We start from the raw sequence: 26,432 nt of genomic DNA on the forward strand, positions 1-26,432 counted from the left end.
AAAAGTGAAATAATACAGCCTTGCTTAACTCCTGTATGCATATTGAACAAAGAACTCATTCTAACATCATTTTTCACTGCAATCTAACATAAATGCCTTTGATTGGTTTTAATAATCTACCATTAATACTAATAGTCTTCCGGTATGGCGAACGACGTTTACTTTAATAATCTGTCATTTGTTTATTTATCATCAACAAAGTTATTAATTCTCTGATTACAGATGATAAAGTACATTCAAATAATAACTATATTAACAGCACTTACTATTACTACTAATTATAACTAAGCAATATATATATATTTACAAAACATATAATTAAGAAATGAAAATAGAAAAGTGTTTATACATTTGAAATGACCGAAGGAAGGAAGTATAACTTTCAGTTGACAAATGCACATAACAAGATACAACGAACCCACTGCCTATGAAGTGTCCATAAGATGTCTGATAATTTCACTAGCTGACGAGTGAAATATATCCACCATCCTGCTAATTTTGTTCAGGGATCTTAGGGCCCTTCATAAACCAAGAGTGCATTGACATACCTGCGCCTAGTTGTAAGAGACTTAATACAAATGTTTGTACAAAAAAAGTCATAATCTATCGATGACAGCTCGATACCCAAACACAATTTACTGATCCATTTTGAGAACCTGATTTGTGCTTGCTCTGAGGCTTTAACTGAGTATTGCTGTGAGGGGATCCACACTTCAGAGCAGTACTCTAGACTAGATCGTATAAGCAAAAAATACAGGGTTTTCAATGACAGATTTTAAACTCTTGCAATTTCATTTGAGGAAGCCTAACATTTTAAATACCTTTTTGACAATATTTATCATATGCTCATTGAAAGATAGACCACTTTGATTGCTAAAAATAATACCAAGATCATTGATTTTATTAACATGCTTCACTTCTTAATCCTTTATATGATAATTTAAATACATTGATTTGTGATTTTCTCGTGAAGGATATTGCATTGCACTTTGAAATATTTAGGGTTAAATGCCACTTTTGGCACCAATGACTGTCTATTTCTCACTTAGCATCTTTCAGTTACCTGGCGCATACTGAAAATCTGATTCTGACAGCCCCTCTGTGGTCTGAAACCACACTGGTTTTTATCCAACTTCCTGTCAACCACTGATCACTTTACAAAAGAAAATATTTATAAAATCCTCCTATCAATACAATTCAAGTCATCTGTTAGATGAAGCAAAGTCTATACATGTTTCAGCCTAATCTCAAGGCCATTCTGCAATTTGACATAGAAAATAAGTACGCGAATGTACCCGTCAATAAAACCATCGAAATAGTAAAAAACAATCTTTCCACAGTAAATTGACTATAGGGGAGATAGAAGAGTTTATTCAGATTCTCAAGTTTACATTAAATAATGGCTTCTTTACTTTTAACATCATCATACACCAACAGAAGGGGCTTCCTATGGGGTCACCGGCCTCGGGAATCCTCGCTGATATTTACGTAGATTTCCTCGAATACACTCACATTATAGGTAAAATTAATGGGATCAAACATCGGTATGTGGATGATACTTTTATTATCCTGGATTCTCACATTACTGACAGCAACACCGTTCTTGAATTACTTAATAACCTGGATCCACACATAAAGTTTATGATAGAATCCGAGAACAACAATTCCCTTAATTATCTCGATTTAACTATTACTCGCAATCAGAATAAAACCATTTCTTTTAATATTTACAGGAAGCCCACTCACACAGTAAACACAATCCATCAAACTTCTCTACACCCGGGGACACAGAAGAAGACAGCTTACAATAGTATGATTTTCAGAGCTCTTAATATTCCTTTATCCCATAAGAATTTTAGAAAGGAAATAAACACCATTTATGCAATAGCCGAAGGTAATGGTTTCAGTAAAGCTTTCGTGAATAAAATTCGCTATAAATTTAGAAATAAACCCAAGACCACTTTAGAAAAACAATCTTCCCATAAAGAGAAGTTCACCACATTTACCTTTAATAATAATAATATATATCCTATTTCAAACACCTTTAAAAAGCACAAGTTAAAAGTAGCTTTCAAGACCGTTCACACCAATACAAAAATGTTTTTTAATTCTCATACTGTCAACAGCAAAAAAATTTTCTAACTCTGGAATATACAAATTAAAATGCCAATCATGTCTTTCAACGTATATTGGGCAAACAGGCCGCAGTTTCAATGTAAGATACTCCGAACATCTTAATGCCCTAAAGTATAATCGCTACTCAGCCATGAGCGAACATTGTAGAGAGAAAAATCATAAATACACAACAATTGATCAAGATTTAAAGATCCTGCATTACGAACAGAAAGGTCCCTTACTTAATATTCTAGAGAATATATATATAGATATCGACCAATATAACAATCCCGTCTATAACTTAAATGAAATCAACGAAAAGAAAAATATTTTATTGGAAACCTTTGTCCCGCTCATCTGCGAACAGTTCATTAATAAAAAAGAGTTTCACTACCGACATTCTAGAATAAGACCCGCCCTTCCATCAACACCCTCCTTCCGCGAATCACAACGTCCCTCCCTCCCCTCCCTGCCCCTCCCCCTCCATTACCCCTCCCAACCACATCGACACAGATACACAGTAAGCCACACACAGGCTTAGTTGTCAATGTGACTTGAGACCGACAAGGTCATCTCCATTCGAGACGACAACTTTTAGTTACAAGTAAGTCATATGAGTTTTCGTACATCATTTTTAACTTGTTCTTCATCCACTCATATATTCTTTTTTTCTCATTACAGATGTTTACACGTTTTATTCGTAGTATTGACGGTCTCACTACACTCCTCAGCATAGTTTTTTATTTAACAGTCAGCAAGATCTATTAGACGAGAGGACTTTGCACCTCAATGTGTTTTTAACTCACTAATCATGATCACTGTCACTTCACATCATTACGTTTTTTAATTTGTTTGTATATTATGTAATCATTGTTTTACTACTTTGCTTCATCTAACAGATGACTTGAATTGTATTGATAGGAGGATTTTATAAATATTTTCTTTTGTAAAGTGATAACCGTCAATACGGAATGAGATTCATAACTTGCAACCACTGATCACACCCTCCCTACCAAGATGGCTGTGAATACCATGCCTGGTATACTGATCAAAGTGATGCCTTGATAGTTGTTGGCATCCTTCCTGTTCCCTTGCTAATAGATAGGTGCAATTACTATTTTTGTCCAGTCAGAAGGTACCATACTAATCCACCATGCTAATCTTATTACTGTTTGAAGCCATTTCATTCCTGCCTTCATACTGTGTTGCACCATTTTCAGTCTAATTTCTGCTGCTTTATGACTGGAGCTTATTTGGCACTCTTTCCACTACCTCGATTGTAATTTTATTGACATCATTGTCCTCTTCCTGATGCGCTCAGTTGTTTGCAACATCACCAGGAAGATTTCCTTTTACACTGACAAGATTTTAAAAAGATATTTCTTTCTTCTCTCCAGTGGTTTTGTGGGATCTATTATTAGTTCACCTGATTTATCCAAAATACTGTTCATTTCCTTTTTCCCTGCCATCGTATGATTCTTTATTATTATCCAGAAAAGTCCCCCTGTTGCTTGACCTAGCCCTTCCAAGTTATTAGCTAAATCTTCCCACGGCTTCTACTTGCATGCAGCAATTTTTTTTCACTCTGTTTCTTTCTTCTATGAACATTTCTCTGTCTGTGTCAGTTCTTGTTTGGAGCCATTTGTGATATGCCTCCTTTTTATTTTACAAGCTGCTCTCATTTCACCAACATGTTTTGCTTTTTCCCATACTTACACACAGTTTTTCCTAGGTTTTTCCTTGCTGTTTCTACTGCAGTGTACCTGTATGCCGTGTATTCTCTTTCTATATCCTGAACCTCCTTACTGTGCATTGTTTGGAAATTTTCACAAATCATATCCATCTAATCATATCTAATCTCCTCATCCCGGAAATTTTCTACCGTTATTCATCTGCAGACAGATTCACTTTCTCTGTCTTAGTTCTAGAGATACATAGTTCACCACAGATCAGATAGTAGTCTTTATCATGAAAGAAACCCAGGAATATCCACACATTCCTAACAGAGTTCCTGAATTCAAAGTCGGTTATGACATATTATATTATGGATCTCTTGCTCCTCCCGTCCCCTGTGTAGCGGTGAACAGCCTAATGCTTGCAGAATGTTTTCATAACTGCTAATCCCATACCAGCTCAGAAGTCCAGCAAATGGTTCCCATTCCTATTAGCTTCAATATTTTCCCCCACATTTACCAATCCCCCTTTCCCATCCTTAAATTCTATTTCCAACTCTCGCATTGAAATCGCCTATGCTTCATAAAATTAGTCAGCTTCATCCTTATCTGCACCCTCAAATGGTGAGAACAATGAGACAATTCTCATCCTAATTCTTCCAACTGCCAAATCTATCCACATCATTCACTCATTTACATACCTAACAGAAGCTGTCTTGTGTGCAATAGTGTTCTTGATGAACAGTCTGTCCCTACACTCTGCCCTTCCCTCATTATCCCCATTTAACTGAATATCATTAACTTCTACCACATCCAGATGAATCGTCTTAGCTGACTCAATCAATTGTACTCTCTTTCTTCCCTAAGTCCCATTAATATTGATAGCTCCTCGTTGATTTCATTTCATTCATTAAGTTGTTACCAAGGAGTCCCTCTCGTGTCAAATGGGATTAGGACTCCATTACTCCCATTGGTCCGAGGCTTCCTTTAAATGTTCTGGGCGTGCTCGGTTAAAATTTTGTGAAGCAGGATGCTACCCTTACTTAGACATAGTCCTAATGAGAATCTCTCCTCTAACGGGCTAGGGACTACCGGATTGTATAGTCCTAGTCACCAGAGCAAGAGGAGGTCCGTGTTTCAGAATATATCCAAGATGTCCACCTCCAATCCATAGCAACTGGTATTCTGACTTTTAGTAAGTCACTCAGCTGTTGCCTGTTTTTCACAAACTAGGACATGTATTCAGTAACCCACACCGTGAACCATACTATTGTAAATTTTTGGTAATAAAAATGGAAAGGGATTAATAGTGAAACAGTAATATGTAGTATTTCATAGATTGCTAATTCATACCGCAATTGAGTAACACTGGAGAAAGGGGTAAGTCATTGACCAGATTAGCTAAAGTGAAATCCATATTCTGACCTAAAAGTGAAACTAATATACTGAGCGGTTTGGCCGCAGGTTTAGTGTCGCGTAGCTGTGAGTTTGCCTTCAGAAAATGATGGGTTCGTATCTGGCAGCACTGAAGATGTTTTTCTGTGGTTTCCCCTTTTCACACTAGGCAAATGCTGCGGCTCTTAGTTAAATCCACAGTCCATACCTTCACTTTTCCATCCTTGATCGCCGAAAGCCATTGATGTGTTAGCGCGTTGTTGAACCACGGGCAAGAAAACTGATATCTGATTTTGAACTTGAAATACAACATCAATGGGAGAGTGTAAGGCACAATATATACTGTATACAAAAGTAGAAAGAAATTTTCAGAACAGGAAATAGGCAAATCCAGGAAAATGTAAGTTAAATATAATAGAACAACATTAATACTGAACATGCACAAGAAATAAGGGCATGATGGTGGGGGATCAAATAAGGGAGTATTCTTTCAGTAACAAAGAGAAGGAATACACATTGTTGGAATTAACAATCTGAGATAAGATTCTGTCAAGAGGATGACACTGTATTAACACATTAACTGAAACAATATAACCTGGTTTTGGGATTTTATGAGATACGATGACCATAATTCTCATCATTAATGTGAACATAACTTGATGGCTTGTTGTTTAGTTACAGCCTCTGTAGGACTTTGGGCAGCTTTGTTATGGTTTGGATTTTCTTTTTCTTCTCCCTAAACCTCTTCAACCTCTCTTTCCTGTCCTGTTATTTTCATTGCTTCTCTACCCTATTCTTATACCTTTCTGTGCCATTGAGCTCTAGCACATTGGTTGGTGTATCTTTATTTCTCCAGTTCTCTGTCCCATCCACCTTGATCCCGTCTCAGTACAGACAACCCACTTAGTTTCCCTATTTTGTCTCTCCCTACCCGTTGTCCATCCTGATCACATGTCCAGCAAATCTTGTTCTTCTGAGATTGTCCTCATGGTCTGGTACAGTTCGCCCCTGTCTTTCCACCTCTTTTTGGTCCCAGTGTATTTCTCAGAATTTTTCTTTCTTCTTGGCTCTTTGAAAGTTCACACTCAGAAGTTAAATAATGATAGCCAGGTTGATTAGCTCGTACAGTACAGCACTGGTCTTCAGAGTCCAGCTCATCGGGTTTGAATCTCATTCTGTCCGATGGTATTTGAAGGTGCTGAAATAGATCAGCCTCATGTCAGTAGATTTACTGGCACATATAGGAACTCTTGTGGGACAAAATTCCGGCACCTTGGCGTCTCCAAAAGTGTAGAAGTAGTTACTGGGGCATAAAAACCAGTAACATTATTCTTATTAAAGTATGAGAAATATTTCCTGGTAAGGTTCATGAAAGGACACATCTTAAATTTAAGTTTATGGTAACACCAGTGGTCCACCATGTTAGTAACTTAATTTATGAATTTGAGGAATATTTCAGTTCATCCAAACGTATTGGCAGATGCCAATTTCAATAATTTGTGGTGATTGGACAAGAACAGGATAGTCAATATGGTATGGCCACTTCCTTCCGACTCGTAGCCCACCATAAGACCTCTGTAATATTGCAATTTTAATGATTCTCAAAATATGACTGCAGTAAGTGAGGTACCTACCCACATGATTTCTTCTACACTATTAACATGTTAACATGGTGTTTAACTTAGAGATTACACTTCAAGTTGAATACTCTAACGGGGATGAGGATCAGGAAGATTATCAAAAAATATGCCTACTGATAATGGTTCCTTGTAAGAGAACACTAGCAGCAGTAGCATCAGTTAAAATAATGAAGGATTTGGAGAAATTAGGTATGGCAAAGACAGGAGCATTAGATAGACTTTATTAAGATGTCAAAGACCTCTTGTTATGGTTCTTATGACAGAGCAAGTTCACAGGTGTTTCAGTTTTAGCAAAGTTGTGATAAGCTTCCGAAAGAAGCTTCCAATTCCTACAAATCTTGCTGTTTACTTTTGATCCGTAGGCGCCTGAAGTTCGCGAATCGTATTGGTACAGATCTGATCAGTAGTGACAGAATTGGGTGACACAACATTTGAGGATGGTTGCCTAGTTGAACTTCCTCTTAAAACAATAATCACCACCCCCACCTGACAACATTTCCTAAGAATGACATTTGGTCCTTAGCAAAGTTAGCCTTGGATTGTTCAACCTGCCCTTTTAAACCACTTGGACACTTCATGGACGTGTATGCGATGCTCTTAAAAAAGTTTACTGCACGTTACAAGGTCGTCGAGATAATGATGTTCAATGTCAAACTAAATATCACCCAATATGGGCCCCAGAAGCCATATTAACACAGCACCACTACTCGATATGTTGGTTGAAAATGCAGTCAGATATTTGGAAATTTTGGTGAGTGGAACTTTAAAATATGCTTGATTAATTTAAGAGATTGGTAGAATAATGTAAAGGGTATTTGGAGGCCTTCATCAGTGATAACCTTTAAAACTTTTCATCCTATGAAGGACCATTGTATAACCTGTCTGCAACATCAGTTTTATATCCTAAAATGTTGTTAGGTCCTAAAAGATTGATGAAAACTTGACTGTATGTGTTATAAAGTTCTCATACCCTTACATAACTATAGTGAAGACTGATTTCATTAACATTTTCCTCATCAACTGATACATGGTTAGACCGAGCAAGTGGCTGCGCTATCAGCTTGCATTCGGGAGGCAGTGAGTTAGAACCCAGCTGTGGCAGTCCTGACGGTGTTTTTCTGTGGTTTACCATTTTCATGCGTGGCAAATGCTGTACCTGAATTAAGGCCAGGGTCATATCCTTCCCATTCCTGGCCCATTCCTATTCCATTGCCACCATCAGACCTATCTGTGTTGGTGCAATGTAAAGCAATTTGTAAAAACAAAATACATGGTTAGACAATTTGGAACAAGTTACCCTTAATGTAATTTTGACTGGTGGGTAGAAATTGAAACACAATATCCTGTCTTGTAAATTCATAATTAAGTTTTTGAGAACATTTTTTGATTTTCCACATGAAGTTGCAAATTCTAATCTTGACCAAGATTGTTTGTATAATCTCAAGTTTATGAATTAATAAACCCACATTTAATCGGTGGTAAAAATATTACTTTACCCATATCAGTGAGAGCAATTACATATTTAATTAGTTTCAGCATCAACTATGGAACATATGTAGAAGCATCAATGAAAATTTTCTGACATTCTGTTGTGCATATATAATTTTGTAATTCTGGATCATTATTTACATCACTTCCTCAAACAATTGCCACTGAAGGCACAGATTAGCTCTTCTGGGGCTCATTTAGTCCAATACTAGCATAAGTACAATTTCAAGAATTAAGATGTGTTTTAGATAAATATTGATCCCTATCAACAGCAGTCATAGGACGATTCCTTAGCGCATTTTGAGTGTAAAAGATACTTACTAGGTTCTGAACTGCAAGGCTAGAGCCTGAATTTGGTGATCAGAGTGCACAAAGGAAAGTTGGAAAGACGTATTTTGCATGGGAGAATGCATTAATCAAGAAGGACAGAGAGAGCGGATTTCATTTAGGGAAGAGAAAATATAAGTGAGAGCAGGACTGGAATGATTTTGGAAGAGCCTGTGATTTTCATTCCAGGACACGGTAATAAATTAAGCTGGAGTTTATCCAGTATATAGGTCCCATAATTTCTAATAGTTGTAGAGAAATTCTAGTAATGGTGCATTTTTGAATGTCCATTGGAAATATGTAGGTCACTTCATAAAGGGTTCTGAATTTTTGGCAGGGAGTTTCTGAGGCCTAGTGGCAAGGGAAATCCTTTAAAAAGGAGGGTGCCGAAGCATCAAGTCTCATTCTTGATAGTTATGAGCTATCGTGTACACGTCACACGACACCATGAGCAGAGAGAAATAGGTAGACTCTCTCAGAGTACGATAGTGAAGTGAAGTAAAATCGGCAGTAATCTCAGTCACGTGTGTTATTCTAGGGGAAGGAACATAATTTCCTGATAAGAAGTTATTATATTAATAAAACCTCCTTTCCAATACACAATAGACCTTTATATTTAGGATAAAACCATTTATAGAAATTATAAGTAGGACATGTTTCGCTCAATCTTAGTGAGCATCATCAGCTAAAGATAACTTAATTCATGGTGGGTCAGGGCCCTGATCCCAGTATATATATAATGAAAAACATGTAATATTACATTGGTAAAATACGAATTTTAACTATTTAAAAATAATCATTAAGATTATATTATGTCTATTAAAACAAATATTGATCTTTAAAATTGCTTAAAATGTAAGTGGAATGAATGACTTGAAAATGTTACTATAATATATAATGATTAATTGTGCGTATAAATCAATGACCATAATAATATTCGCTCAATGGCATTAGACTGTTTGACCTCTCGTAATTAAATTAAAATAATTGTGTTAATAGCAGGAGTGACTATATGAGCTCTAAACCATTACAGTCTGTAGGGAGACGGACTAAATTTCCCAAATGATAATGATGTAGGTTCAAGCCTAAGGTTGCAACAATCCATGCCATGTGTGTGGAAATCATAGCGTGCATAGTAGATGAGGACTATATCACAACATTGCTGATCTTAAGACTGCAACACGAGATTATCAGCGCTACACACATGGAACACAGGACCTTTTCTGTCATCGCCAATAGCCTGATGAAGGTCAAACTCCTGATGAGCACTGCGGCATGAGATTGAAGACAGATAAGTGGATCTTATTACCTGAGGACTAAATAGCAATTTCACATCCAGTTTCTTATTTATTATGCTGTTAATAATGTAAGTATACAATGTAGTAATGCCGAAAGGGGCAAGTCATTTCTAGCGTAGTTAAATATGGATGCAACCACTGGGATGTTGTATGCATGTAGCTTTTTATTTTGTACAATGTCTTATAGGAATTTAATTAATGAGGATTGTATTTTTTGTGCCAGATTAGTTGTCCTTATTCAAGAGAAAATTGTTTAAGAGAAAAGAATCATCTGTTGTAAGCGGGATGGTAGCACCTTCATGGTGATTTGAACTGGGGAGTAGATTTCAAAAGGCATCTATTTAAAGTCAAATCAGGGGTGTGTTTGAAAATATTATCATACGTAAAGCATGACATTTCAGCTGAAGCAAGCAGAGGACTAGGGAATATATTCCTAGCATTGCAAAATAAAGTCATCGAGAAAGGCTGCAACAGATTCGTTCATGGGTATACTTGAGATTGAATATAGAATAAAAGTGTTGAGAAGTACATAGGATATTTAAATGGCGTGATTGAAAGAAGGATGGATGATCCGTTATAGAAATAATAACATCTTAATGAGTGAATCACGGACGTAAATGCAGAGTAAAGATTTATGACTGCTAGTGTAAGGTGAAGAGATTTCCTGTGTGAGCAGTCTTGAGCTAGTTGAATGAAAACATTTCCAGGTGTAGAATAGTGGGACATAGGAGGGGGGCAGGAATTGTCAGCTGCAAAGGCAGCCTGTAATGAAACAGTCCCGTAGTTTAGTTATAATGAGAGGGTTTAATTAATGAGCCAGTCAGACGTGTTGCATGAATAAGTGTGTTTATGTGACCTTCCCGTTAAAAGGAATGTCGATGTTCATCCATTACCGGGTGAACCTGATGATGCCATCTAGATGCCGAGAACCTGAATACATGCCCCATGCTCAAAACCTGTGGACATGTACTTTTATGTGTGTGTCGTTCTTCCTTTTAGAAACATGCCCTTTTACTTCTTTGTGTGTTGATTTTGTTTTGTTTGTTGTAATTTCTGCTTGATGATAGTGTTTACTGTGACCGTGTCTGTCGCTTAAGTGGAACTATCGCTGAGCGCTAATGAAGGTCGTGGAGTTTAGTCCTCTTGTGTTGGAAGGAATACAGCTACTGTCGTTTTGGGGGGAGGTAATGCCTGGTCTCATAGCAAGTGATTTAATTTCATATGTGTTCATATGCCTTGTATTTGTTTTTAGTTAATTGGTGAAGGCAAAATGTTATGCTATTTTTAATATTGTTAGATAACTAACTAGAGGGCCATTGGCCAGTAACTGATTGGCTTATTTTGTTGTTACGTCTCTGTGCTATAGTGTGTCTTGTTTTCTCAGGTTCCAGTACGTGATGTCTAAACTTATGAGGGTTTTATACCCCATCATCATATCCATTACTTTGTTTATTTTGTAAAGTGTTTCTAGTTATGGATTCCGGTTGAGTATATCTATGTCTTAGTCTAATAAACTCGTTCATACCACTTACATCGAATACTTAACATTCATAGTTATGTTCTCAGATCCCTATACTTATATTTAAGATTTTGATGTCTATATTTGGAGACCCATTGCGGAAGCTCCACTGTTTCAACCGACAGGCATTGCTATGCTCACCTTAGGACAAATGGTTGTGAACAATATGAAAAACTTTTTAATGTACTGGGATGTAGCACAAGTATAACAACCTCTGTTGGGCATTTTACTAAATTATTAGTTACTAATTATTCAGTTTGAAGATTTGATCTTTAAATGATCTCTTCATCCACAAGCAGAATGTTTCCTCCCAGTTGTTATGCTACAAGAGTTTTGAGGCTGTGAGGAGGTTCATTAAGTACACAAGAAGTGACACCCTAGATAAAACTTGCTGGGACATGTAGCAACTGAAAAATACAACCAATATTGTGTACAGATTCCATGCATGATATCTTAAATGATTTCAAATTCAGTGGTATGTATTTTAAATGACTCAGAATAGAATGACAGATCCAGAATGTATGTTGGTACACATTGGTGCATGGACTGAACTTAAAAAAAAGTTACGAACGAAATGTATTAGGGCTCTAAGTGGTATGTACATTATACATATCACTTCATATTAAAGGTTCAGTAATAATTGATTAGCAACAGCCTGGGATATCTCCCGTTTCAATACTCCAACACAATGGAGACTAGTGCTCAAAAATTTGTTGTGAATCCATTCTGAAGACAGCGGTTTCAACTACCTCATCCTCAGTAGAATTCTTACTGGTCACATGTCACTGGAAGAAAGAGGAATTACTCCAATAACGATAGCATACTACAGCACCATGCAATGTTTCTAAAGTTGTAACAGGAACTGTTTGAACATTATGAAAGAGAAAAGTTTCGAAAATAGATATAAATTCAGGGCTATCCTCATCGACGTTATTACTGGATACATTATAAACAGCAAGAGAGATTTTTTTAACTTATAGCAGTTGATTAATAATTCTAGTTCACCAGATAGACAAGCAACTTTGTATTTGAGCTTAGTACACTATGATTATGTTTCCATATCAGGTCACATGGTGAATAGGTCCTGCTTTCGGTATACATTATGAGCGACTATAGCCTATTTGATATGTTGAAGGATCCCTGATATTCATACTGTGACTACGCGATGGAATATAAGGAAATATTATAAAGACAATGAGACCTTGCACATTCAAATCAGTTAATTCAAACAGCAATAACAGGTTAATTATCTGCAATCAATGCAAAAGAAACATCTATAAGTTGAAACATATCACCTTCGAGAAACCCTTCTATAAATAAATAATCCATTCACTGCAACTATCTAATAATTAAATAATGAATTCATTCACAAGGCAAAAATACTCACCAAGAATATTACTCCACTGAAATGGATAAAATCCTGAAAGGTACCGGCCATTGTCTACAGTGTATTTTAATTACCTTATTATTTTATTGATGATAAAGTGTCTTTTTACATAAAACAATTTTAATAAAATAAATTTGATTTGTAATTACAACCAACAAGTTAAGCAAATTTTTTGGAATAGATTTCATTGAATAGAAAGAAGAAGAATATTTTAACTTAAAATTTATCAATTAGGACGTAAGTGGCATATAAGTTTATCTGTTTTAAATTAATAAATTTACCTGTACCTATTCTATTAAATTACTAATGGTCAACATAATCATATATTCTACCAAGATAAAACGAAATGCAATGTCGTATAGCTTTTAGTGCCGGGATATCCCAGGACGGGTTCGGCTCGCCAGGTGTAGGTCTTTCTATATGACGCCTCTAGGCGACCTGCGCGTCGTGATGAGGACGAAATGATGATGAAGACAACACATACACCCAGCCCCCGCGCCATTGGAAATAACCAATTAAGGTTAAAATCCCAGACCCGGCCGGGAATCGAACCGGGACCCTATGAACCGAAGGCCAGTACGCTGACCGTTCAGCCAACGAGTCGGACTTCTACCAAGATACAATCAGGAAATAGATGAGACGCTCCTGCTTCTCTGTTTGTATTAACTTTCAGTTCACGTACGTTTGACTAATGTTACGAAATCTTAGCTTTCTTTCTGTACTGGCAATCTTCCACTTAATAGTTTATCATACTGTCACAAGATGGCATTAGTGTCCTCTCTCGCACATTTGATTTTTCTACCTCCTTGATTTTAAGTCTATTAATGATATATTTCTTTGAACTTGGGGAAAAGGCAAAATGGAATCCAGAATCACAATGCTGGCCTTCTTACTGTATTATAATATTTATAATACATTCAAGTGATGCTTTGCTGGAGATTCGCGCAGAATCTGTTATTTCTTATTTTTACGTAACTTGGTAAGTTTGTGACTATGCCCACCTTATCTTGATTAATTTCTGTACTTTTTTTACCCTGCTTTATAGGTCGAAGTTTGGTTACCGTTCGGCGGAAAATTATGCTTTGAAGATATTGTCATATTATTTCACCCTTCTCTTGGATTTGCCTATTTTCGACGTCTAGCCATATTATGTGGGTGTTTCTTGCCTTATTTGTATGAATAACTTCAATATTGCGGCTCGATACGGTCTATTCCAATATTGTTTGTGTGAGTGGCATCTCCGTTTATACGGGCCTGGTGTTTTGGATATGTTGTCGGGGATTTCATCGATGTCTTATGCTTGGCCCGTTTTAAGGTCTCTAAGTCTGCTTTGTCAATGCTTGCGTGGCATTTATCATCAAAGCAGTTTTCTTGTGACGTTGTGGTGGTTATGTACGTTTGGTTTTCTAATTGAATATCCTATAAAGAGAGTTGCTGGGATAGAGCAAAGGCAGAAGAGAATGAAGAGGGGAGGGGGTGGATGGTACATAAGGACCTCGAAGGATTAAGGGGCTCTGCTATGAAGGGTCTGAAAGAATATAGATTAAGTGCAGGTAATGAAGAAAGATAACCTTTCTGCACATTAAGGAGGGAATACAAAAATAAAATCGTCGAGAGGAAGAAGCTATGGAACATGGAACATACGGAGTTAATTAATAGAGAATGCAGGTTAAATTAAGTGGAGAGAGTATGGGAAAGAATAAAAAAATAATAAAGGAGGGAAAAGGATAGTGGAAGTTAGGACTGATTATGACCAGTGGGTGATATACTTCAGCGGTTCATTAGGGGGCAAGGACAACTTGAAGTTGGGGGATGGGATAAGGGGTCCTTGGAGAAATATGGAAGTTAGTAAATATGAACTTGACAAATATATCTCCATAGTGGAAGTACAGGATGTGTTAGGCAAACTGAAGAGTAGATCGGCGGGAGGAAGGAATGGTATAAATAATTGTTTTGGAAAGAGATATGTAAATGCGGACAGATGAGAGAGGGAATAATAAAATTATCCAACAATAATGTAAATGCAGACAGATGAGAGAGGAAGTAACAAAATTGTTCAACAATATCTTCAGTAGCGGTAAAATACCTAAAGAGTGGAAATGTGGTATCATTTTTGTCCGATATACAAAAAGACAGAGAATAAAATTTTGCCGGGTAACTATAGAGGAATAACGCTACTAGACTCCCTGTGTAAGATTTATACAGGAGGTTTACGATTTGGGCAGAAGAGTATTCAATAATATCAATGCTTCAGGGAGGATTTCGGAAAGGAAGGTTGACAATTGGTAACATTATGACAGCTAAGATGATAATAGATAAATACTAAAGTAGGGAACGAGGCTGTGAGTACCTAGCAGCCATAGACTTTGAGAGACGGTGAGTAGAGTAGCAGGTTGGGAGTCTCAAAGAATATGGTACGAGCGATCGAGGTGATATACCAAAAGGAATATTGTTGCATTGAGATGAAAGGGAATTTAATTATTGAGCCTATTGGTTGTAAAATCGGATTAAAAAAGGATGTAAACTCTCGCCGTTGTTATTTCTGCTATTCATTAATGATATTTTGGAAGGGCACGGGGTGAAAAATGGGTCGTGCCGGTAGAACAAGTGCTAGAGATCCTAGGACTGATTTTCGCTGATGATGTCATCCTAATGTCCTTAACAGGAGGGGAACCACAAAAGAGTAAAGGTGTTGTCGGAGTTTGCAGGGAAGTGGGCATTAAAAATCAACGGTAATAAAATCGTAAGGTGCTAGTTGTACGAAAGAATAGGAGGAGGAAAAAGGAAAGGAATTAGATATTGCAGGGAGATAGCACAGAAGAAGTAGATAAGATAGAGTACATGGGGGTGCTATTAAATAAAAGAGGAGGACGTAAAGATCACATTAAGAGGGCAAAGTTGAGAGGGCCTGCAGCACTGTCGGTGGTGACGAAGTTACCGGGGATAAATGATAACTAAGCAGAGCGTATATGGGGCAGAACTGTTGGGACTTGGAAAGGAAAGCGATACATTAAACCAAATTATATATAAATTTAGTAAGGTAATTATGAGATTGCCTCAGTGTACAGCGAATGTGGGGGCGTTATTATTATGCAGAGAATATATACGAGGATTGGGGCAAAAGTCTTGGCAACTATTTTTTTCTTGTAGATATGTGAACGGATCACAAACCTATATATGTCTTGCGGAAGTTCTGCAGGCGTAATGTGTATTCATACCAACAGATGGCTCTGATAGCTGGTAGCAGCGCAGTAAGGGCTGTGAAATCAGTCAGTTGATGAGTGTCGTGCGAGCAGTGGCGAAACTACTTGGAGTCATTTGAGGCAGTGCCTACCCTAAGAAATACGATTAAACTTACATATTGTAACAAATTTATCTGCTATTGTTATTGTGTTAAATCAACAATAATCTCTTTTGATATATGCTATAATGATGTCAGCAGATGATGTGCTTCGCTGATCGCCCCGCTAGATGGCGACAGCAGACTACATGTTCTTGCAGGGAGGCAGTCTGTAACTTGTCTCACGCAGGACTTTTTGTTTTGTTTCCCTTCAGTCAGCTTGTCGACAGGCGCGGGGTGGTGGAGGAAAGATAGGTTTACCGCCCGCACTCCTCTCACCGCAAAGTCTTGACCCCAGACAGGTAAGCCTCTTGTGTCATTTGAGAACGTAGTAATTCCCAGCGCCAAGGTGACGATGGTGTATCAATACCGGTACCCTATTGTTAAGTTTGTTTTTTCCTTTGAATTAGTAGGCAAGCAGTGGTGCATTAATGGCTTTATTTGTGGCAATTCAGATATGGACTGTTAGTTGTGTCCATCATCCGTTTGAAAATCGCGTCGACATAATGTGCGAAGTAGGCCCCTTCGGGAACTTAACGAGTCTTTTGAACGCTTCATACGTAAGCCGTTCTCACCGTGGACTTTCGAAGAGAAGTGTGAAGCCAAAAACAAAGGATGTATGCCTAATTTGGATATTAAGTATTCTGACGGTAAAGTAGCAAGAAAATTTCAATTTTCTTGGTATACTCGACATTCGTGATTAACAGCCTGTTCCGAATACAAGAAGCTTTTTTGTTATACGTGTGTTTTGTTTGGTGGTGAAAAGGAATGGACTTTAAATGGGGTAATTGTTACAAAAATCTTTCTTAGAAAAGCAAAGAAGCATCAAAATTCAAATAAACATATTCAGAATGAAGAGAGATTTCGTTTACTGGGGCGCGGGAGGATAGAATATTCTTTATCTGAAGGTGCAAGATTTCAAGCCGTAAAACATAACGAAACCGTGAAACAAAATAGGCTTGTTGTTGAGAGACTTGTTGACATTGTGTGTTTTCTTGGGAAACAGGAGCTTGGATTTCGAGGTCATTTTGAAGGGGAAGACTCGACCAACAGGGGCAATTACCTAGAGTTGTTAGATCTTCTTTCAAAACAGGAACAGTACATTCGAGATCATCTCCAGTCCACATCGGGCTTTAAAGGCGCATCAAGCGAAATACAGAATGAATTGATTGAGTCTGTAACTGCCATAATTCAGGAGACAATCAAAGCGGAGTTAGATTCTTGTGATTTCATTGGTATTCAGGCAGATGAGACCTTAGATGTATCAAACAGATCTCAAGTTAGTATAATATTCCGGTTCTGCTCAAAACAGGGTCCCACAGAAAGATTCATAGGCTTTTACGATGTTTCGATTGATAAGACTGCATCAGGCTCATCAGAATTAATTGTCGATATTCTGCGAAAGTGGGGAGTGATTGATAAAGTCGTATGTCAAACATATGACGGGTGCTCCACAATTGCAGGAAGGCATGGCGTTGTTCAGGATTACGTTAAGCAAGTTTACCCAAGGGCAATATTTCTACACTGCTATGCCCACAAGTTAAACCTCGTTCTTCTCCATTGCTCCAAAACAATAAAATCAGTCAGGCTGTTCATTCATAATCTGACAGCCTCTCATTCATTTTTAGTAGATCCTCAAAAAGAGCTCATCTTCTGGAATCCAAAGGATTCAGACTTCCACAAGCATGCGCTACCCGTTGGAGCTTTCATTCGAGAGCAATCCACACAATATTTTCGCATTATGATGATCTAAGACAGGTTTTTGAAGATATTGCAGAGAATGATGAGGGTTGGGACAGTGAGTCGTACAATTCAGCTGTTGGCTTGCTTGCCATACTCAAAAAGGCTCAATTCATGTATTTGCTCTGTCTCTATAGAGAAATTTTTATTTATACAGATCATCTCTTTGCTCTACTGCAACATAAAAGCACTTCTGATGTAATTCTGTGCAATACTGAAATTAGAAAAACCACAGGTATCCTCAAGGACATGCGATCAGAAAATACAGTATCCTCTTGCGTTGTAAAATGTCGCAAAATAAACAACGAGATAAGTGTAAATGACAGCACATTCCAAACGCTCAAAATGTTAACATATGAAGTTCTTGACACCTTAATTATGCAAATGGAAATACAGTTTGTCGATTTTGAAAGCATCCAGTTTGTTGAGTTGTTGGATCAAACTCAGTTCTTAGTTTGCAAAGACAGCTTCCCTGCTATTAAATTGAACAGTCTTATGAACATTTGCCCCTTTTTTAATAGGGAAAGATTGGAAAATGAATTGATTAACATTTATTCTGATGTAGAAAAACATTTGTCCCCTCAAAAACTTTTACATTATATTGTCCTCAATGACCTCAAACAAGTGTATGTGGAAATGTCAAAATTGATTCGTTTCATATTAACATTTCCTGTGACCACGGCTTCCTCTGAAAGGAGTATGAGTACTCTGAAGAGGATAAAAACATACTTGCGTAATTCAATGAACAGTGAAAGACTCAGCAGTCTTAGTACCATTTCTATCGAGAAAATGCTTGTGAAGGAGTTGATGAGTGATCATGTACTGAAGGACCGTGTGATTGACCATTTTGCAACCAAGAAAACTCGACGTTTGGAACTTCTCTACAAAAAACTTTAAGGTAAGATTTCCTGCCTACCCATTAATTAACTAATAGCTTCGCTACTGCGTGCGAGATGGAATTAACCGGTGTTGAGCAGCGCGCTTACATCAAAATAGCCGTTCTCCGAGGTAGAATGTCACAGTGAATTAGTGGAAGGCCTTGGGAATCATGCCCTACCATACCGTACAGTAGCACGGTGGGTTGGAAAGTTCCAGCAAGGACGTGTGTCCACCAGTGATGAACAACGTTCGGGACGACCTGTCAGTGTGCGGACCGACGTGGCACGTGCCGTCATCGAGCAGCTCCTGGATGAAGACAGACGATGGACGCTACTGGAGTTAGAGAGGACAAGTAGCATTGAGAAACGCGCCGTCCACAGAATATTGCGTAATGAGCTGCAACTGCGCATCATCGCATCGCGGTGGGTACCGCTTGCACTGACGGAAGTTCAAAGGCGGGTGCGCTATGCAATATGCTCCGACCAGTTTGACGCTGGCAACAGGACGGCGATCAATTCTTGTCACGAATAATCGCCATCGATGAATTTTGGGCCAGGGCATACGAACCAGAACTGAAATGTCAGTCCGCGGAGTGGCAACATGCTGGATCACCAAGGAGGCAGAAGGTCCGTCAGAATCCTTCTCCAGTCAAATTGATGGTGATCGTCGCGTATGACGTCACGAGTGTCGTTCTTTGCCACTTAGTTCCACATGGCAGAACAGTAACCGCACTGTACTACAGGAACTTCCTGGCGCGACATATACGACGTGGCGTTCGGGAGAAACGTCCGGATCTTGTGGACAGTTCAATAATCCTGCACGACAATGCAAAACCACATAAAGCAGAGTGTGTAGGGCAGCTACTGCGACGTTGGGGATGGGAAGAATGGGAGCACCCACCGTACTCTCCCGACATTTCGCCCTGTGACTTTGATCCCATTCGAAAGATTAAGGAACCACTGCGTGGTAGGCGGTTTGCAACACGAGAGTACATTGCTAATGTTGTGTGCCAACAGGTGACCCGTTTCACACATGGTGCGGCAAATGCTGAGGCAGATGGTATTCAGCGCCTTCCACATCGTTGGCACCGTGTGGTGTCAGTAGCAGGGGAATACTTTGAGGGTCTTTAGGTCCAGGTTTGTCATGTCAACTTTATGTTTACTGTGTTGTCATTCTGTTGCACGGGATGGTCATACTGCCCTGTATACTACCTTAATAAATTAGTGTGTTACAATACTTCAGTGCTATTCATTGTCAACACATGTAATTAACACCTTGTCCTTTCGTCTGTATATGTCACATTTTCCAACCGGACTGGTATTCAAGAAAAAAAGTAGTTGCCATGACTTTTGCCCCAACCCTCGTAGAAGTAGATTATGTCAGAAGGGTTCTTAACTACTGGATGCTGTTGAAAAGAGGGCAGGGTGGCCCAGTATTGCAGGAAGCATACAAACTGCAATTAATTGATATGTACATAAAGGGATGGTTGTATAAAATTAAAAACTATATTGAGAGTGTTGGAATGGGTTATATTTTGTCTGAGACATGGAAGGGGAAAGCAGGAGGTAGGCTGCGAGCTCTGACAGCTAGAATTAAGGACATACAATGAAAAGGAATGGTAGAAGAAAGTAGGAAAATAGCTTTTTTTAGTGTATTTTATGAGGTTGTCCAAGTCTCCAATATTAACATAAGGTTTGGGGACAGGAAGCGGAGAGAGGAATTAATTAGGTGGCTTTTGGGTCTATACAGAAATAAGGGTTGGATCACGGGGAAAGAATACTCATTATGTACTTTATGCAGGGATAAGACGGATGACTTACATTCGGTGGGGCGTGTGTGGAAACAGAAATATTGAGGAAAAAGTTTCTATTTGACAAACAGCAAGAAATGTGTAGCATCAGTGATTATCATAAACTTATTGTGTGGATTTCGAAAGAATGGAACAACGATGGTAATTTGTATATATGCTTAAGTGCTGTGAACAAATCATGTGAAAGGAAAGTGAGATCAGCATGTGATGTTGAGATAAGAAGTGGTTGTGTAAGTGCACAAGTGGACAGGTGTTTAAATGGTAATGAGGACAGCTTAGAGCGAGCAGTAGGAAGGACAGTGCACTCAGCAGAATGCATTGTGTTGTCAGAGACGGTTGGGAGTGGTATAACGTAATACCAGATTAGCCGACTTATACAATGAGGATGTGGGTCAAACCCAGGTGTCTGCTTGCAATTGTAGATTGCCATATTTTGCCACCGTTGCTAATTATTGCATTATTCTAAGTTATTTTGTTACATAACCTAAATGACAGGTTTCGTTTCATTTGGCAACGTCTCCATTATTTATTTGTTACCTGGTTTTTTCGTTCAATCCTTATAATTTAGCGTCTAAAGGGAGGAAACTCTGTTAAGACTCAATAAATAAATAAATAAATAAATTAAATAAATGCACGTTTGGTTTTGTACATATCTATTCTAGTAATTAGGGCCCATCTACGGTGTTACCCCGCTATGTTCATATTGAGTGGCTGTATTTTGGTGCATTTCTACATGGCACTTTGACCTGTAAAATGCCGAGTTCTGCATGTTTGTTGTGAGGTTGAGTGGAATAGATCGTATTCAGTTACACAATTAAAGAAAATTATTTTTTTCACCTAAGTTTTTCTTTTACTCCGGATTAATGTTTTATTTTGTTGACTTGTCTTACATCCCATTAATGTCATGCTATTGTGCGACCTAGCGGTAACCTTATTCTTTCTTCTGTGCTCTTTTAGTGATAGCCGTTTTATGTTTCTGCGCGATTCCTTTCATACATACCTAGGACGAAAGGAGTCCAACTTCGAACAGTTTCTTGTGTGCTCCGATCGGCGATTTATCGGACCTGAATGTTATCCACATTACCCCTCTAGTATCTGATATTTGTCGCCTTGCATCACCGCGATCTTTGCATTTGCTTTTTCTCCGCGTTATCACTGCTGATGGGTAATGTTGTGTTTGGAATAACAAAAGGGAGGGGGTTGTCACATAGCGAACAGATGAAAATTAAATTTGGCGGAAATAATGCATAAAATTGATATCCGTTCAAATTAACACCCATCTAGAATGAAATAGATCAAACATACTCCCTTAAAAGGTGAGCTGTTTGAAACCAAAAGTGTTTTACACCACAAATAGACAAATTCATCTGAGAACCCAGACACATCTGTCTTCAGTCAATATCTGTTATTGAATCCAAGTAAATTTCAGAAGAACAAAATGTATATCATCTTATTGACAAAGCTCGCCAGGATGACCGAGCTACAAGTTACCTTTCAAAATGAAGGTCGACGAGAAGTACGCTTCATTTCAACATCTTTCATACCATCACTGTCCCAAAAATTATCGCAGGAAAAACATATCCTTAGTAAAACTTCTTGTATCATAAGGCTTCTATGAAGAGAGCTCAACTTATAAAAATGGAAAAGAGGCTGGTACTCTAATTTTATGGCACCTACTGTGATGCCATTAGCGACAGAAAGACATAGAAACAATTACTAAGAGTTTTATGAAATCAAAGGGAATCTGTTTGCACAGGCCTCATTACATGTCCCCAGATGAATGACAGCATCTCTCATCCTAGAAACGTTGAAAGGGCTAAGCAGTCACTGAGTAATCACCGTGAGAAGCCACTTCATTGTAGTATTGTGTTGATGTTAGCGCTTACTGGAATTCTCTAGAAAGAATTGTGTTTGTATGACCAAGTTCCAACGCTCATTCTCGACTTCTTTCTAGACTCAGAACTTATCCATATGTTTCAGAGCTGGCTATATAAATTCACAGTGCTATATTCGCTTATCTCTAGTGTGTTTATCTCTTCTCACATTTATCATAATTAAGACACCGCCTCTTGTAGTCTAGGGACATCAGGTAAGTCTTTACTGTCTACTGACATTTGACTTGGGCTTCTCCGGCTCTTTAACTACCTGTGTTCTCACATCTGGCAATAATGGTTAAAAGAGGACACCATCCTTAAATAACTGCAGGCACTTTGTGTTGATTGTGACCTAAAAGATATATCTTGAACACACCGTCCCTAACAGTTGTCAGGTATTTTATTTCCACATTTAAGCACCATGTTGGCAGGTCCTTAGAAGTTTCATTGGATTTATCTTCATTCCATGGATTTTTATTTTTTTATGCCTTGCAACAAATGTCACACGTATGCGTCAGACCTTCGGTCTTCAGTGCAACATTCTCCACACATCACTAGTCATGATACAATATGTAAGTTTCCGCAGAAAGTAACTGAATCCCTTTATGTTCTCTTTGTCCCCGTAGGAACCTGAAATTGCTACAGGAAGATTGTAACATACATAATAACATTCGTTTTTATTAATTAATAAGCAGTATGTGTGGCTTAAATATAAGTAATAGTCCAGCAAAGTTTTAGCACTTCTTTATTGAAGTCCTGCGCATTTTGGGGCGTCGCTTGATGAAGTTCTGGTTGCATAAAGATCTGCAGAAAAAATTATCAAAACGTGTACCTTGTGATTATCCAGACTGTCAAAATTTGGGCTAAGAAATATGTCGCATAGTTTTTTTTTCAATTTGCTTTACGTCGCACCGACACAGATATGTCTTACGGCGACGATCGGATAGGAAAGGCCTGGGAATTGGAAGGAAGCGGCCGTGGCCTTAATTAAGGTACAGCCCCGGCATTTGCCTGGTGTGAAAATGGGAAACCACGGAAAACCATCTTCAGGGCTGCCGACAGTGGGGCTCGAACCCACTATCTCCCGATTACTGGATACTGGCCGCAATTAAGCGACTGCAGCTATCGAGCTCGGTGTCGCATAGTTTATGTTTGGTATTCACTACATAAACTTGAAATGTGTGTACAGAACAATAATGACCAGTCAGATACCAGTGGGACTTTGAGTACAATACGATTATGAAAATGAAGTAATCATTAACTGTAATTTACGATCGTAATAAAATGTCGAGTTACTGATGCAAATGCACATTTGTGTATTCTTGTTCAGCAGAAGTATTAATACGCAATGTTCTCAGAGAAACTCAAACAAGCACGTATACTATGTTGGGCTTAGAGGACGTGCGGAATTCATGGAGATACAATGTGAAATGTTGAAAATACTTTAAATTTACATTGTTCTGTCTTTTCCTGAGAAATGATTAATATGTTATGTGTGTATTTCAGTGTGGAGAAATATTCATTGCTGACAAACGCGCCATTACAATTGGATGTCGTTGGCTGTAAAGCATTGAATCGAAGAAATCCGTTGTCCGGTTCTTTACATGATGTTGTAGCTGCTGAGCGGAAGGAAGGATATGCTCCGAAAGTTGCACCCAGAACACATTTGCTCTCACACTCAGGCCACCGCCAATTCAAATGTACTGTCTGCAATAAAAGTTTCTCCCGATCTAACTCTCTTAAGTCGCACCTGTCACTTCACTCAGCGGAGAGATTTTTTCAGTGTACGCTCTGCCAGAAGAAGTTCAAAAAGGAGGTAACACTGAAAAAACATATACTCATCCATTCTCGAGAACAAATATTTCTTTGTAATATGTGTAACAAGACATTTAGCCGAAGGTACAACTTGAAACTGCACCTTATGACACATTCAGGGGAACGGCCTTATCAATGTAGCATTTGTGGAAATGGGTTTATTCAAAGATGCCGCCTTAAAAACCATCTAGCACTGCACTCCGCAAAGCAGCCATTCAAATGTGCTGTTTGCAATAAATCCTTCCTTAACAAACAAAACTGCACAAACCACAAGCTTTGTCACAGTGTGGAAGGACAGTACCAGTGCACTGTGTGTTGGGTGTTTTTTTCCAAGCTAAGTAATCTGAAAAGACACCGGCTCACTCACTCGAAATTGCAGGCTTTTCATTGCGATATTTGCAAGAAAGGTTTTTGCCAAAAGGGTGTTCTAACAAGACACCTGCTCTCTCACTCCAGAGAGCGCTCTTACACCTGTAGTGTCTGCGGAAAAGCCTTCTCCCAAAAAATTTCTCTTAAGACACACCTGACGACACACTCACGAGTTAAACCATACCGTTGTGACGTCTGCAAAAAGGCCTTCTCTCGAGGAGGCTTGCTCAAATCACATATCCAATCTCATTCTGGGTTTGGGCGTTTCCAATGTAGTGTTTGCAAGATGTTATTTGCCTTTCCAAGTTCCCTAGCAACTCACCGGCTATCTCACTCTGGTGCACTTCCATATCAATGTGCTGTATGCGAGCAGGCCTTCCCCGAAAGAGTTGATTTGAATACTCACCAGTTATCGCACTCCGGGGAGGGGTCTTTCCAATGTAGTGTCTGTGAAAAAGCTTTCTTACATAAATCTACTTTTAAGAAACACTTGCTCTCTCACTCCACAGACCAGTCATCCTGAATGGATGTCTGTTCCTACACTCCGGAGAACAGCTACACAAATGTGTCTGTAGGAGCTTTCTTGCATCATTCATCCCACAGGAGAAGCCAGCTATCCCATTGTATAGTTTAATTATTTCTACGTGGCATTTGCGAAGTGTTCTTCCAACGGCCGTACCAATGTATCTCTGAAAAAGCTTTTTTCCCGGAACTGCTCCATTGAGTGACGCCTGTTTTCTAACACTGGAGAGCAGCTATTGTGATGTGCTGTCTGCACGCTTCTGAATTTATGCTCAGCGGAATAGCTGTGTCTCCAAAAGCTTGTTTTGCCACCACGGCTCCCTGAAGGCACTAGTTACCACAATCTGGGGAACGGCAGACACAATGTGATGTCTGCAAAATATCATTTGAGCGACTGGGCTATCTTGTACATATGTGGTATCTCAGATCACATCAAATCGAATCAAAATCTCTCCATTTGCAAGTGAAGTGTCTATCTCGGTGGCAAATGTACACTAAAATCCGTTATTGTCAAGCTCTAAATTTTAAATTAACAAGAGAAGAAGAAAATTTTCCAAGAATACAATAGTATACAATTTACACTAACAAAATTTTCAATTAAACACACAGCTCATCCTTAATATTTTTATATTGTATGCAAAATTCTACTTATATCTCCTGTACTTACATAGTCAACTTGTATACAGTATGTGAAATTATTCAAATAATATTATACAACTGGTATGAGATTAAAATTTACATTGCATTTATTTGCTTATTTATTTTTTACCCATTTCTGAACCTATGTAGCATAATGATCTGCTGCTTCTTAACCAGAGCCCCCTTTGCCACTGCTTTTCAGAGTTCCTGAAGGGCCTTCACAGCTACCGTAGTGGTCCCAGGGCTTGAAGTCCCCACTGTACTTCACCCCTACAGGTGGTCCCCTATTTTGGCTGTCCAAACTCCACATGGCTAACGTGAATGGATGGTTTGAGGGTATATTTCTTCTTTCATGACGTGCTAATTTATATGTTAAAATTATAAGTTGTAATTTTAATGTATTTACTCCCCACTAATTTATTTTGATAGTTTTGGGGACAATGGGGTGCCGGAAGTTTGTCCGCATATTTGTTCGTCCCAGTAAAATTTATTGGCACGAGGATTACGTATTTGAGCACCCTAAAATATCACCGGACTGAGAAAGAATTGAATCTGCAAGTTGGGATAAGAACTCCAGCACCTCAAATGTCTGCCACTTAGAC

General features: G+C 38.5%; 1 protein-coding gene across 3 annotated transcripts in view; it reads left to right on the forward strand.

The window, feature by feature from the left end:
* Positions 1–25,859, forward strand: part of LOC137498980 (zinc finger protein 883-like) — a 78,343-nt gene extending 52,484 nt beyond the window's left edge. For 2 of the 3 annotated variants that reach the window (XM_068226942.1, XM_068226944.1), the window contains one exon: positions 23,992–25,859. In XM_068226942.1, the coding sequence (XP_068083043.1) occupies positions 23,992–25,192 (1,201 nt within the window). In that variant the 3' untranslated portion in view covers positions 25,193–25,859. Of the gene's footprint in view, positions 1–19,817; positions 19,911–23,991 lie in introns of those variants that run through there. The other variant, XR_011017954.1, reaches the window with a different exon arrangement.
* Positions 25,860–26,432: the final 573 nt, after the last annotated feature.

The sequence above is a fragment of the Anabrus simplex genome, chromosome 3 (genome assembly GCF_040414725.1).
Source record: "Anabrus simplex isolate iqAnaSimp1 chromosome 3, ASM4041472v1, whole genome shotgun sequence".
Taxonomy (NCBI): Eukaryota; Metazoa; Arthropoda; class Insecta; order Orthoptera; family Tettigoniidae; genus Anabrus; species Anabrus simplex.